Here is a 14,012-nt window from a genome sequence, read left to right on the forward strand (position 1 = left end):
CAGGAATTGCTATAGGTGTAGGGCCTGATCTTATCTCTTGTCTGGGTACTGCAAGAGGCATGCATGGCTTCTTGTCCTGCTTATAAGGTATCCAGTACCAGGAATAACTAGGTTGGAGACTGTATTGTGTTTACGTGGTAAGGTTTTGGTAGGGGGGAGCTACAGAGATGGCTTCTGTGAGAAGATGCCAGAAGCCTTCCCCATGTCCAACAGAGCCAGTTCCAGCTGGCTCCAAGACAGAGCCACCAGTGGCCAAGGCTGAGCCCATGAGCAACGGTGGTAACACCTCTGTGAAGGGTACTAAGAAGGGGTAAAAACTGCCGCACAACAGCAGCCAGGAGAGAGGAGTGAGACTATGTGAGAGAAACAACTATGCAGACACCAAGGTCATTGAAGAAGGAGGGGCAGAAAGTGCTCCAGGCACCACAGCAGAGATTCCCCTGCAGCCCGTGGTGAAGACAGGTGAAGCCACAGTGAGGCAGGCTGTCCATAGTGGAGCAGATATCCACCTGCAGCCTGTGGAGGACCCCACACCAGAGCAGGTGGATGTGCCCCAAAGGAGGCTGTGACCCTGTGGAGACCCCATGCTGGAGCAGGCTCCTGGCAGGACCTGTGGCCCCGTTGAGAGGAGGCCACGCTGGAGCAGGTCTTCTGGCAGGACCTGTGACCCCATGGGGGACCCACGCTGGAACAGTCTGGTCCTGAAGAACTGCACTCCATGGAAAGGACCCACGCTGGAGCTGAACTGCTCCAGCGTGGCCTCCTCTCACTGCAGCCCGTGGGAAGTGCAGCCCTGAAGCACTGCAGCCCGTGGGAAGGACCCACGTTGGAGAAGTTCGTGGAGGACTGTCTCCTGTGGGAGGGACCCCATGCTAGAGCAGGGGAAGAGTGTGAGGAGGAAGGAGCAGCAGAAACCGCATAGTGAACTAACTGCAACCCCCATTCCCTGTCCCCCTGCGCTGCTTGAGGGGAGGAGGTAGAGAATTTGGGAGTGAAGTTGAGCCTGGGAAGAAGGGAGTATCTCAGCAAGCCGGTCACTCTTCCAAAAATGCCACACACTAACACAATTCTTCTACAACGTAAAGCCTTTCATAACTCTATTCCAGGCTCATGGGAGTTAATATGGTCCCTGACAGGTTTTAGCACGTGTTGTTACTGTCTGCTAAAACATAAGGACTTTAACAGAATTGCATTTATAATTTGCTTTATGATTGTTTTCTTTTAAAGTCAATCCTCCCCCCACAAGCTCTGACACTGTCATTAACATCTGCCAGTATGCCTGACAGATGTCAGAGCCAAGGCCAGCCTCTTCTACACAAGATCTAAAACTGCAAGATGAAAAATAGTGCCATATGGCATTACTGACCTACAATCTCAATGAGCAAAGCAAGAATGACTCCATCTCTGAGATCTTGTCTCAGGTCTTGGACTGGCTTTATTGTTGGCTTCTTCTTCAGCTGGGAATTCACCCAGGCCACATATGCCTGTAGCTGTTGCTGAAAATAGAAAACAATGTTTGCACGTCATTGCCATTTCAGAGGGAAGTTGCATAGCTCTCACTTTTCTCTCATCTTCACAGATCTCATTGTCTTTTAGCCTTGAAAACAAACACAAATGGTCTCATCCCAAAGCCTGCTGAGCACTAACTGACATCACTGCACACTGTGGTGCAGCTCACGCCACGCCAGGACAGGAAGAGCAAGCAGGCAGCAGGACAGGACTCATGATCTAAGCACAGCTGAGAAGAGAGCTTTACATTACATTTAATCTAGGTTGGTGCCAAACCAGTGCTGTCATTCCTCATTTTTGGTGCCAGAGTTGGTTCACTCACAGCATTTACTGTCCCATCCACACTATTTTCTTCCACATATCAAGAAAGTAGAAAACCCACAATGCAGAAGCAAGAAACACTGTGTTGAACTATGCCAACTACTGAAAGAAACAATCCAGGACAGATTTCCTGGAAGAAACAACAGCCTCCCTCCTTAACACTCCCAGCATGGCTCATTTGTAACAGCTCATGCAACAGGGAAGAGACACCCTGTTGTACGGCCCCCTTCCTCCATTTCCTTGGAGGTGCATCAGCATTTCTAATGGCCCAATTTCTATTTCTGTACATGTGGAAGCTGGCTTGCCGCAGCACTTAACACCTGCAAGACCTGAGAGCAAGGAGAACTGCCTTTCCAGCTGGTCATGCTGGATGCTGCTTCGTATAGCTGTGCGTGTTGCCACAAGGGGAAGACCACGGAAATTGAAACTCAGGCTTCTGGTCTATGTGAGGACCCATCTGGCATAAGTGACTGAAAGGCAAAGAGCAGATTCACATGACCTTTCCCTTTCCATCGCCCAGTCAGTAGCACTTCCATGGCTAGTAGGAGTGCTGGTAACACTGAAATCCCTTTGGGCAGGGCTGGTGTGGTACATGGAGGGTAAACAAACTGATCCATTTATGGGATTACCTCCCTTTTCACAAAGCTTCCCGTTATTCTGCCAATGCAGCAGGTTTTAAGTCTCCATTCCATATTATCTCAGCAATGTCAGGCAGAGTTTATGCTTTTACAGCCCATCAAAGTCACAATCTGATCACAGCTTCAGTCTTAATTATCCTGACACAGGAAATCCAACTTTAATCACACCATGGTTCGGTCTGCTGGTTCAGAAAGGTGACTGGACCTGTGTTCAATCAGTTCCACTCACTCAGCAGAGAGCTGGAGAGCAGAACAGGAGATGAGTTTGGGGGACTGCCTGATGGCTTTTGAAAAAAAGGAAGCAGAAGTGGCAGATCTGATGCATGCTTGCTGGAGCAGACTTGGCCTGCCATGTGGATTGGATCTGCATGCTCTTCTTTAGCTGTGATGGCAATGACGCATGTCAGTTTTGCCTGCCCAATTTCAGAGGTCTTTATTTTCTACTTAATGCAATGGGGCACTGTGGAGAATCAACGAGCCTTGACACTCTCTCTCACACACACAAGTTGATGATCCTGTGCTGATTTTCAGAACAGCAGTGGTAACTTGCCAGCTGCAAAAAACACCCCCACCTCTTGCAATTATATTTTAACTGATCGTGTGGGCACTGAGGTTTCAGTCTCACAACAGACTAATGCCAGAGTGACCACAAGCCTTCTATTACACAGATTCAATAAAGCTTTAATTTATTCAAACAAGTACCAAATAAAAGAGGCAGGTTTGTTTATAGTAATACCACATCATTATAGAAATACCTAGATTCATAAATAAAGATGTACCGAATAGGGTTGCAGCATGAAAACGGCATCTGAAGTCTATGTAATTTAGGGAAATAATCTTATCACAGTTGTGTTTACTACCTTGTTGTCATTTTTCAAATCATTTTACAAAGTTCTAAACTGTTATATTGTACTGATTCCACAAGGCCACAGCCCCTTCCAGCCTACAGAAAATTTGCAATTTTTATAGGAGCCTATATGGTTCTTCCATTCAGACACTTCTGTTTTCACTCAAAGGAAAAATAGACCTTTTCACTAAGCAGTTTGCTTTCTATTTCTTTTCTCTGAACTAATTCATGGCATCTATTCTGGAAAGTACTCCAGGTATCATCTTCCAGCACAGAGAAAACAAAGATTTGCTAGGATGTACTCTGCTGTAAGAACAGCAGCTCTACACAGCCTATTCCACCCAACAAAAATACTCCCTACCCTGTGCTTGTCATTTGCCTACAGAAATACTCACACCAAAAACACATGTTCCATCACCATTTGTGGCTGCAGGCATCCCAGCTCAAACAATACACAGCCCCATCCAGTCTCACATAGGTCTCAGCTCCTCTTAGTCAACAAGACTCCAAGGAGGAGATAAAGGAGGTTGGGAACAAACAAGGAGGTGGATGGTATCTCAAAAGTATTCCTCCTTCCCTTTTCCAAGGCTGTCCCCCTTGTGCTTTCACGCCGCTTCCTGACAACAGAGTAGGATATTACATTTTGTGCCTTCTAAATAATTAGCAAAAAGAGGCACTAACCACGGAGGCAGAGCAAACAGAGGAACACAACCCAGACTGAGTAAAGGATGCAGAGTGAGCCTTTGTGCCTAGGGGGCTGGACCCAGTAGTCCCCCAAAACTGCTCAGGTCCCCTGCTCTGACAGCTACTCAAATTCTTAGCACTCTTCTTGTTTAACTTTTGTCTTTCTAGTTGAGGAGAAAGATCCTGTGGGACCTATCACACCAATTCCTGTGATGCTGTAACTACGCTACTACAGCTTCCTACAAAATCTCCAAACTTCACAGGATTGAACAAACCCCTACAGCTTCCCCTTGTTGGTTTATAACCTGGTATGGCTGACAGCTACATCCAAGAGCAATCAGTGAGGGAACAGCTATTGTTCTACCTAGCTCACCCTCTTCCTTCATAATAATTGAATAATTAGCTGAATAATTCTTCCTTCAACCAATGACCACTCAGGAGTTTTCTACTTCTCCCTGCATTTTGGTTTGAGCTTCTGTTCAGCCAAATCTTAGACTTGATGGGACTTACACTGTTCTACTCCTGCTCCAATGTGTCTTTCAAAACCAGGATTTTCAGAAGAAAAACATATCAGCCTACTCTAAGATTTACTATGCAGAGCACACGTTATTAGGATTATGGTGGAGTTAAGCTTAATCCTATTTATGTTAACACAGCTTTGTGTTCCAAAAAAAGGCCAAGTTTACCTGTACCTTGCAATGGGAAGCTCCCTTACCTGAAGGAAGTTGGAGCCCAGATTGCTTCAGCTCCTAGGCAGATCATTATAGGGTGTTTATATCCAAGTCACTCTGGAAGACTTAAAAGACTTCACAGGGCAGGAGAAGATTTCTAAAGCAAGGTACTCGGGGCCACCTGCAGTTGTAAAGAATTTCCCAACTTGCAGGCACTTCTACTGGCAAATTACAGGTTAGCACTTCAGTAAGCACAACACATCTCAGAGCAGGATTTTACTTTGGATCACTTATTCAGCACATACCCTGAAGAAGTGCCTCAGACCTACTGGCTATAGGAAAACAGCTGGAGAGGTCAGGAGCATATATCTTTGTGCTTTCAATTGACAGCCAATGATATGCAGGAGGAAAATGTCCTTCCAGGGTCAGCACATTTTTCTCAGCAGCTGTAAACCCTTACTGATAATTACAATTAAGTGTCATTATCTAGTATTTTCCACAGGTAGAAGAAAAGCAGCAGCTCTATCACAAATCTCCTGCCAGGTGTAGGTGCCCTTGCTATTCTCATTTAACCAGTGCAATTCACCACCTGCTGCTTAGGGCTCATGTTTCTCCCCTCTCAACCATCAATCAGTCCAGTCTGCCTGACAGTAAATATAGGTAGATCACAATGCCTTGATATGCTACTCTGTCCTTTATTAACAGTGCCATCTACACTACACTGTATAAGGTTAATTTTCACCTCCGCTGAGGTTAGGGTATTGCACATTTTGAAGTTGGCCAAATCTTCACTCTTGGACAAAATCATTCTTTAGCAGGCAGATGCCTTCAGAGGGACTGACCTCCTTGCTATCATGTTACAGTGGACTCCCAGGACACTCTCTGCTTCTAGGAAGAGATTACTTTTCTGAGTTCATTTCATAAACTTGAACCCATCTTTATTGTTGCATTTAGGGAATCGGCCTGGGAGAATAATGTTTCTCATGATCTTTACTCTGCTTTTCCTTTATACCCTATGGACACTGCCCAAGCACCAGGTCTAACAAGGTCAATAATAATAGACCTCATGCTATGAGGTTGGTCACAGTATGAAAAGCATTTAGTGTCCTGTCTGTCCAGAGCACTGAACCAAATGTCTGCAAGAGCAAAACTCAAAAGGCTAACCTAATTGCACCAGGATGTAATGTTTAAGGCCTTGTATGATTTCTAAGCTTTCTGACATTACCTTAATTAGATGGGAACTGTAATTTTCCATCCAGTGTTCCTCCAGTTTGATTTTGTTTTTGTCTGAGAAGGCCTTTGTACAAGCAGAAAATAAAAACTCACAAGCAAAGAAAATGTTTCTCTCTGCTCTCAAAGCCAGCAGAAGTGTTTTTTTTTTCCTCAAAATTGCTACTTAAATGTGATTCAGGCTGTTTAATGCATTGAGATAGCTCCTGATGCATCCAACAGTGAAAACCACCCAATTATGACCAGACTGATGCTAGAACAACCATATGCACCCCACAGGACTCCTCTTTCATAAAACTCTTACTTTAAAGCAGGAGGTGTAATTTCACTCAAAATAACTTTTGGTCTGATGTGTATTTTCCAAATCTTCTATAAACAGCCTGTCTCAAGCACAGAAGGTGCCTCAGTGCAGCGACACAGTTTGGAAAAGGAGGCACCTACGCAATCTGGTGCACACCAGGAGACAGAAACAGTGTGGGAGCTGCAAAAGACCAGGAGCTCCTTAACCCTTCACCCGTATCTGAGTGAAAACATGGACATTTCTAACACCCTAACGTGTCTGGACAAGGATTTTTCACTGACTTGCTGAGACCCAGAAAAAAGGATTATCCTGAAGTCGCGATGAAATTCTAGCCAGCTCATGCTTTCTATAACTTCTAAGGTCAATTTCAAAGACTCAAGAAGTACAAACCTTTGGGAGGAGCAGCCCAACAATGCCCTTAACCCATGCTATGTTCTAGGCACACTCAGTTGGATTTTCCTCATCTTAATACAAACATTTCTTCGGTTCAGTGAATTCACCTCAATCAGTAGCCACCTGTTTCTCTAGCCAGATTCAAGAATAGAAAGGCCAGTCCTCTGCTTTCTGATCTCTCAGTCCAGACAACATTTTTGAAACTACTGAGTGTGACTACCATTCATCGACTGTTCAGGTTTGTGCGAAGATTTGAGAAAGCAAGTGTCTGCAACTTTAGAAGGCTTTGGCCAGATCTTTAGAAATACTTCAGAGGCATTCCTGTCATCCTGGGTGTTCAGAACAAATATAAAGAATTAAATCCTCCTCTCTGTTTAGCTTCCTAAACACAGATCTCGCACAGGAACTGATTCTGCCCTTCATTCAGAATGTCAGGATGGGGAGAACACTGTCTTCATCTACAGACGGAGAAGAACAGCAGTTTGTGCTCAAATCCTTGCAGTACTGCTGTGGCATCCTGGCTAAACTACTACTTGTTTCTGGGAGGGGAACAAGTGTCTGGTCTACTAAGAGAGCAGCTCACTGGCAGACTTCCAGATGCCAGCTCAAGTGCTCGAAGGTCTGTGAAGGATGAAGTTTAGAGCTGAAGGTGTATTTCACATGTTGCCTGAATGCAAACAACAGCAAGAATTTTTGACTGCAAAGTTTTCCACATCTTTCACAGTCCTTTACCCATTATCAGGAATAGCTTAAGGCCCAATTCCATTCAAACTCCCTAAATTCTTTCTACCATTTTGATTTTTACTTCTTGTTGCACAGCCAATAGCTGTCATGCTCCATTCCAGAGACGTACAACTTCCAGTCCAAGATGAAGTAATTCTTACCTGTGCCATATATACTGGTATTTTATTCACTTAGTGTTGCATTTTAGAATCCATTTGGAAGAGCTTAGTAGATGCAAATATAAGATCTCTTCAAACAGCTCATGAAGCTGGCAGCACCACTCACATTTGAAAGACAGTTAGGCTCAGTAGTTTGTTGCAACCTAATAATAACTAACCTTGAGTCTCTTCCCAAGAAACTGGGCCTAGGTGGGCAAATGGCAAGAAATGCATGTCTGACAGCTTTTTATCTCTGTAGAACCAGAGAGTTACTTAATTTGTGCAGAACAAAAGCCCGATGATTCCATTTTCCCTTTTAATATAAGAAACCTTTTCCTTCTATTGATCTTTTGCCAAGACATATCCTTGCTGTCAGACAGTGATCTCACTTGTGCCACCCATCTGCCAGATAGGGGTATTTTTGTGAGTGGCATCTAAGTGTGCTTTCTTCAAACAGTAATTTTGCCTGTCACTTTCATAACACCACACGCCAGCATTCTCCCTGTAATTAATCTGTTTTCTACCTATACCTCCTTTAACTCCGATCTCCTGTTTGTAAAAATCCTGGAATTACTCATTGTACCTTCCACACCCACAGTGGCAGTTCTGTGCACCCTTTTTACGTTCAAAAATCTGAAGATGGTATCCGTTCCTTAAACAAATTCACTATCGTTGCAGGCAGCAACTACTCCAGAAGTCTACCAGACAGAAAGTCATGTAAAATGAAATCTTGCTAGGATGTATTCCTTTGAATCAACAGTTGGACATCCAAGCCCCAAAATGTCACTGCCATTCGAAGCCAGGTTGCTGCTTTAGGGATAATTTCTGGCACTTTTGCAAGATGTTTTAGTGCCTCTGCATTTTCCCCAGTCTGGTATTTTGAAGCCCTTTTCTCACACAGGCAGTGTTTCTATGCAAGCATACAGGCAAAAAGCTGAGCCACAAGAGATCTTTTACTGTAAACTGCCAGTACTTTGGAGCACATGATTCACCCTGAATTATCAAATGGTTCCACTATACACAAAAAGTCTAAGGTCTGTCAAAACAAGTTGCCCTGAGACATTCCCTGATGCTTTGGGAAAGAAAAGGAGCATTGTTCCTTATTTAGCAGAATGCAGTCACTAGCCCTGTACAGATGGAAAAAAAGCTTTGTGAAGAGACTGAGCACACAGTATGAGTGAACAGTGCTTTTTGCAGGCAAGAACCTTTCATATGAAGAAAAGGGGAAGTGACATCCAGTGAGGTTGCCTGGTCCAGGATGGAGGGCACTAAAGGCACATTTAGAACACAGACTCTGTTCCTCACTCTGCCAATGACCTGCTGTGAATTTGGCAGCCCACTTTACCTCTGTGTGCCTCAGCTTCTAGCTATAAAGCAGCTGTACTAATTTTTATGTTCCTTGTAAAATGCTTTGCAAACAATAAATCTTTGACTGTTACTGTGCAAATGCACTGTAATACACCCTGCCAAAGGACAGCCACTGCTATGCAACCAAGAAATAGCCTGGCTTAGACATACAGTGAACCTCAAGCAGGGATTGAATCCTAACTGCTCAACCCCTAATCCTATATAACAGCAAATACATCCTTCCCTTGCTGATAGTCCTATTGCTGGCCAGGCACAAGGGCTTTGGGAAAAACTGTAAGAATTCCTGATAGAGCAAGCAATTGTCTGCTAAAGTACATCTCCATGTAATTCCAGGTGTGGGAAGCCCCAGCTGTGTTTTCTGATGTCTGTACTTGAGGCTTAGCAGAATTACAATACAGCAGCTGCCCAGTCTCTTGCAGACCAGGCAGGCAACCTGGCAAAGTTCAGGTGGTTCTTCAGATCCCAGCCTTTCTCACTCTGGCCAAGCCTTAAACAAGCATGCCTGACCATCCCATGGCTTTAACAGTGTAGTCCGTATGTAAAATACTAGCGGACTCATACCAAAACAAAGCTGATGTGAAATGAGACTCGGCTCTACTATGTGGAAAACAGCAGCATCTCTAAAGAGCTTCATATATTTAGTGAAACCCAGGCTCTGAGGGATTCGGTACTACGGGGGGCATTTAGTTATGGGCTGGTCCTAATGGGCTGAACTGGATGAGCGAGACAGGAGTCAAAACAGCTCTCTTCATAGTGAATCCTATTAGCTATAAATAGCACTCATTGCAAGGAGAGGGTGAGTGCAAGTTTCTTCTGCTAAGATTGCAGTAGCAGAGACATTTTTATCACAGATCATGCACATTACACCAAGGGGAACAGAACGGCTGCCAGAACAAGACAGTAGCAAGTCTATACTGTCAGAAAATTACTTCTACCAGAAAAGCAAACCAAAATCAAACCCAGGTCGTTTCCCACAGCAAGGATTCAGATCTCACAGATGGGATGCCATCTAATCACCTCAAGTCCACCAACAGATACAGCAAACCTTGAAGAGTGAGGGAGAGAGACTGTATATGTGGGAAATCCAGGAAATACCTACTGCAGAGGCCACTCAGCTAAGAAACTGCTACTCGAGGGAAAGTATTACGTGAAGCACTTGGTGAGGGGGCAGGCAATGAGCAACCTACTAGTGAGAGAACGCAGAGCCCTACCTGCACTGCACTGCTTCCTGCATGCATACCGCTGGGGATTAGCAGTTCTCACATAGCAAAATGTGTAGGTATTTCCCCATGTAGACAGAGCCTTATGTGGTAACCTTGCATTTCACTTTGCTGCTGTTGGGAGACCCTGATTTCAAAACAACCTCTGCAGGGCTCTTAAAAATTCCCTGCCATTTCACTCTCTGGAGAGGAACCAATCCCAGGCCTGTTTTTCAACGTAATCTCAGAGGGAAAAAATATCTATTTCAAATGACTCATTGCACACAAGCAACTACATAATTAAGATTGCCAGAGGAAATGATCTTCCAACTTGAAAAAGAGAAGGTATATTCTTGTTAAAATACAGACACATTAATGTCTTGGAGCTCTCAGGCCCATTTCTGACACATTTCGGTGTGCCCCATTTGTTTTAAAAAACTGACAGAAGTGTAAGCGCATATCTCAAATAAACTGCATTTCCTCAAGGAGGGAGAACAAGCTGAGGCCACATGGACAGAGTCACCACAGAGGAGACCGTGCCCTCTATGGTTTCCTTGCATTATAAACTACTGCTTTTAGCAGCCATACATTCCCATGGCACCGTCCAGCTGTGGGATTGAATTATTTAGCTGCCTCAGAGCAGGATAAGTCTCAATAAACAGCAGGCAAACACCTTCAAGGCAGGGTAGTCCGTTAATGAGAGAGGGACAGGAGCTGCGTGATGCCCACAGGGGAGTTCACTGCATTTCAACATTAAACAAAAGTCATCCTGCTTTAGATGTCTGCAGGTGACACCGTCCACAACATATTTTGGCCAGGGACTCTGAAAGGGAAGGGAAATACACTGGCCTGAACTTGCAATTTACACGGCCCCTTTAGCAATCTGTGATTATGTTCATCATGGAGAAAGCATCAATCTAACAGACGATCTGTGAAGCAGGACAGGCATTAGCTGCAGAGGGGACAACTATGCTGCATTCTCCATCCCCGTTCATGAGATAATAAGGCTGATGGGGTGGCTCTCAGCCAGCAGGATGGACAGAGAGGAAAAAGAATGCAAAGGAACAAAAGAAACTTGCCTGTAGCATCTTGGCTGTGTTGGGTAACTTTCCAGGCATGGATTATTGACCAAAGGTGCAAGATGGAGACACACAATCAATATCCCTAGAGAAACTGGAACTATACCTGGCCTCTAGGTCCCAAGCATGTGTAGGGTTGCATGTGAGCTCTGCACATACACCTAGGAGCTTGGTAGCAACCTACTTACTTTTGTATGTTAATGCACAGATTTGGAAAGTACGTCCTTGTATTTCAAGGTATCTAGTGACCAAAAGAGCCACCTGGCCAGAAAAGATGGTCTATCAAAAGAACAGACACTGAATCAGCATGGCAATTCCTGCAATACCCCAATTCACTGCTTGTGTTAAATTAAGTCTGACTTTTTATCTTTAATCTATTTTTATACTCCAACATTAGGTTAGTAGCTACTCACTTCCAGCCTTCTAACATCAGAGTGCTGTGTTGGGACCAGACACTTTGGGACACTCACATACAGGGACTTCTATAAATAAGCACCTAAGGTACAAAGAGATAGGGGAAGCAGTACAGTTGGTGGATCCAAACAGAAGGCATGGAATTACAGGGTTTCTTGCTCATTTCCAACTGTGTCTGTGATGTGATGCATGTCCTTGGCAAGTCACTTAACCTCTCTGTACCACAGGTTCTGCACTTGCAAAATTGATTTTAATTTTACTTCTGTTATAATGTGAAGTGTGTGACGTGGCGGAGAGATCCCAAGTGGGAGACATGAGAGTGAATCTGGTTTTATGGTGGGAGAGGGACTTTTTTCCCACAGCTGAGCAGTCTGTGGGTAAAACCAGACAGTCAGGGTGGGGCTAGCACTGAATGTAAAACTGTTCTTTGCTCCCATTATTAATTATATTATTAATATACAGGTTACTATTAGCTTATGCCAGAGAAGGATCTGTTGCCTTCGAGCACAGGAAATGTAAGCTTGAGCTAAAGCAATACCTTTGCTAGCTGAAAATGAGACTGAGACACTCCATGGAGAAGGGGATGGAATATTTACACAGTTATGCAGAGCAATCAGAGGAGACCTGTGGCTGGCATGAAGCTGTGAGGCTCAAGTTTCATACCCAGTTTGTTTCTCCCGTGATGACTGGTGCTGTTAAGCCCAGGAGGGATGTTAATTTTCTGTGAAGAATGGAGTATGGGGGCAGAATAGTGAGGTGGGGGCTGAGCTTTGCAATGATGTTTGTTACACAAACAAAAATAAGCTATGTACACTAAGAAAGAATAAAACACACCAAGAGACTATCCCTGCCACCGGGTGAGAAAGCAAATAGCAGCCACTGTTTGGTTTCAGCACAAGCCCCCCCAGTTTTCCTTCCTTTTCAGCTTACAGACAGGAAATCATGCTCCAGCATGGTCTGCATGATGCACAGCCTGGCAGTGGCTGCCCTGGCATTTTGTACTGAGTCCACAGAGAGTCCAACGGAACTAATTTTTTGTGCACCCTAAAGAGGGAAGCCGACAGCAATCTGTACTCCCCATGCAGTTACAGGATTCCCATCTCTGGAATTTCTTGGTACTTCTCACTCCTTATTTGATGATTTATTAGTCTCCCTAACAGGAGAATAAGCAAATAAAGAACACTTTTAAAATTATATTTTCCTGAGCAAAATGAATTTCAGTTCCCTAGAGATCCAACCTTCAGAACAAGATGGGGAAAAAAACAGCCAGCCTGCTCTTTGTCAGCCTCTCCCAAGAAATGTGTGTTCACAAAGCTGATTTACAGGCTTTCCAGCAGCCTTTAGACCTAGAGACTTCATATACTCAGGAAAGGAGTCAATTCTATAAAATAAACTGTGCTCCATAACCTTGCTGCAGTTTATATTATTTGCTGGTACAACAGTAAAGCGCTGCAAAGAGAATAAAAACTCCAAGCTAAAAACACCAGCTGTAAAACAGCCACAAACTCTTCAAAAAAATATTGCTGATTTGCAGACCCCTGGCTGAGCTGCCCAGTATGCCCTTCTGTTAGTAAACAGCTCTCCCGCCCTGAGATCTTGCTCATTTTTCGCCTTCTCTGTTACTCAAAGCACTCAAAATATTGGGAGACATAACAATTCCTGAGAGATGCTGCACAAAAGCATGCTGCCTTGCCTGGGAAAGGTCTGTGTGAGACTTGGGACATGCATTTACCTCCGTGAAGCCCTCCTGAAGAATATCCAGTAAGTTCCCCCTGGCCAAACAAGCGAGCATTCTCCACAAGCCCACCGATGGGCGAGGGTCTCAGAGGACACAGGGCAGATCCTCCAGCTCTCCGCACGACCTCTTCCTCCTTCTCCCAAAGACAAAGAGTTGGAGCTCATCAGGAACCGCATTCATAGTCCCATATGTGCCGCCCGTTACTGCACACAGATAGTTGAGCCGAAGTCAAGGCTTGCACTGGGCATGCTCGAGATGGAGCTGCTGGGGGAGTGGTGGGAGAGATGTCATACGGTTCCTATAGAAACGCTTCAGCTTACAAGATGCAGGCCCAGGACTGAGTTGGGGAAACATCTGAAACCCATTTCCAGCAGTCGTACTCACACAAAACCTGCTGCGTAAAAGAGATTTTCAAACCCACCAAACACAGCAAGCCCTGTATGGCGTGGGGGCAGGGAGAGAGTCAAAGAACAGCAAATAGCAGATGGCTTGCTCAGCTAGAAAAGCAAAAGCAAAGACTGTGGGAGCTGCCAGCTTTAACTCTCAGCAATCGTTCTGCGGCCCCGAAGAAACAGCAGCGCTGTCAGCAACCCGGTAGAGACAGGAAGCTGCAAACCAGGCCACAACATAGCTAGTAACATTTGCACAGTACTCGGCCCTGCTCTAGCTGCCCTGGCAATGAAGTCAAAAGAAGAAAAAAGACAGAAAACTTTCAAACTGGAATTAAATACGATCCCCA

At 44.7% G+C, this 14,012-nt stretch overlaps 1 protein-coding gene across 1 annotated transcript in view; it reads right to left on the reverse strand.

The window, feature by feature from the left end:
- The window catches only part of DIXDC1 (DIX domain containing 1), a 36,140-nt gene extending 22,813 nt beyond the window's left edge, over positions 1-13,327 (reverse strand). Inside the window, exons 1-2 of the mRNA XM_009329535.1 lie at positions 13,268-13,327; positions 1,367-1,496 (exon numbers count right to left, since the gene is read on the reverse strand). Coding sequence (XP_009327810.1) covers positions 1,367-1,496; positions 13,268-13,327 — 190 coding nt within the window. The remainder of the gene's footprint in view (positions 1-1,366; positions 1,497-13,267) is intronic.
- Between the last annotated feature and the right edge of the window lie 685 nt (positions 13,328-14,012).

Source organism: Pygoscelis adeliae, unplaced genomic scaffold (assembly GCF_000699105.1).
Source record: "Pygoscelis adeliae isolate BGI_AS28 unplaced genomic scaffold, ASM69910v1 Scaffold268, whole genome shotgun sequence".
Classification (NCBI taxonomy): domain Eukaryota; kingdom Metazoa; phylum Chordata; class Aves; order Sphenisciformes; family Spheniscidae; genus Pygoscelis; species Pygoscelis adeliae.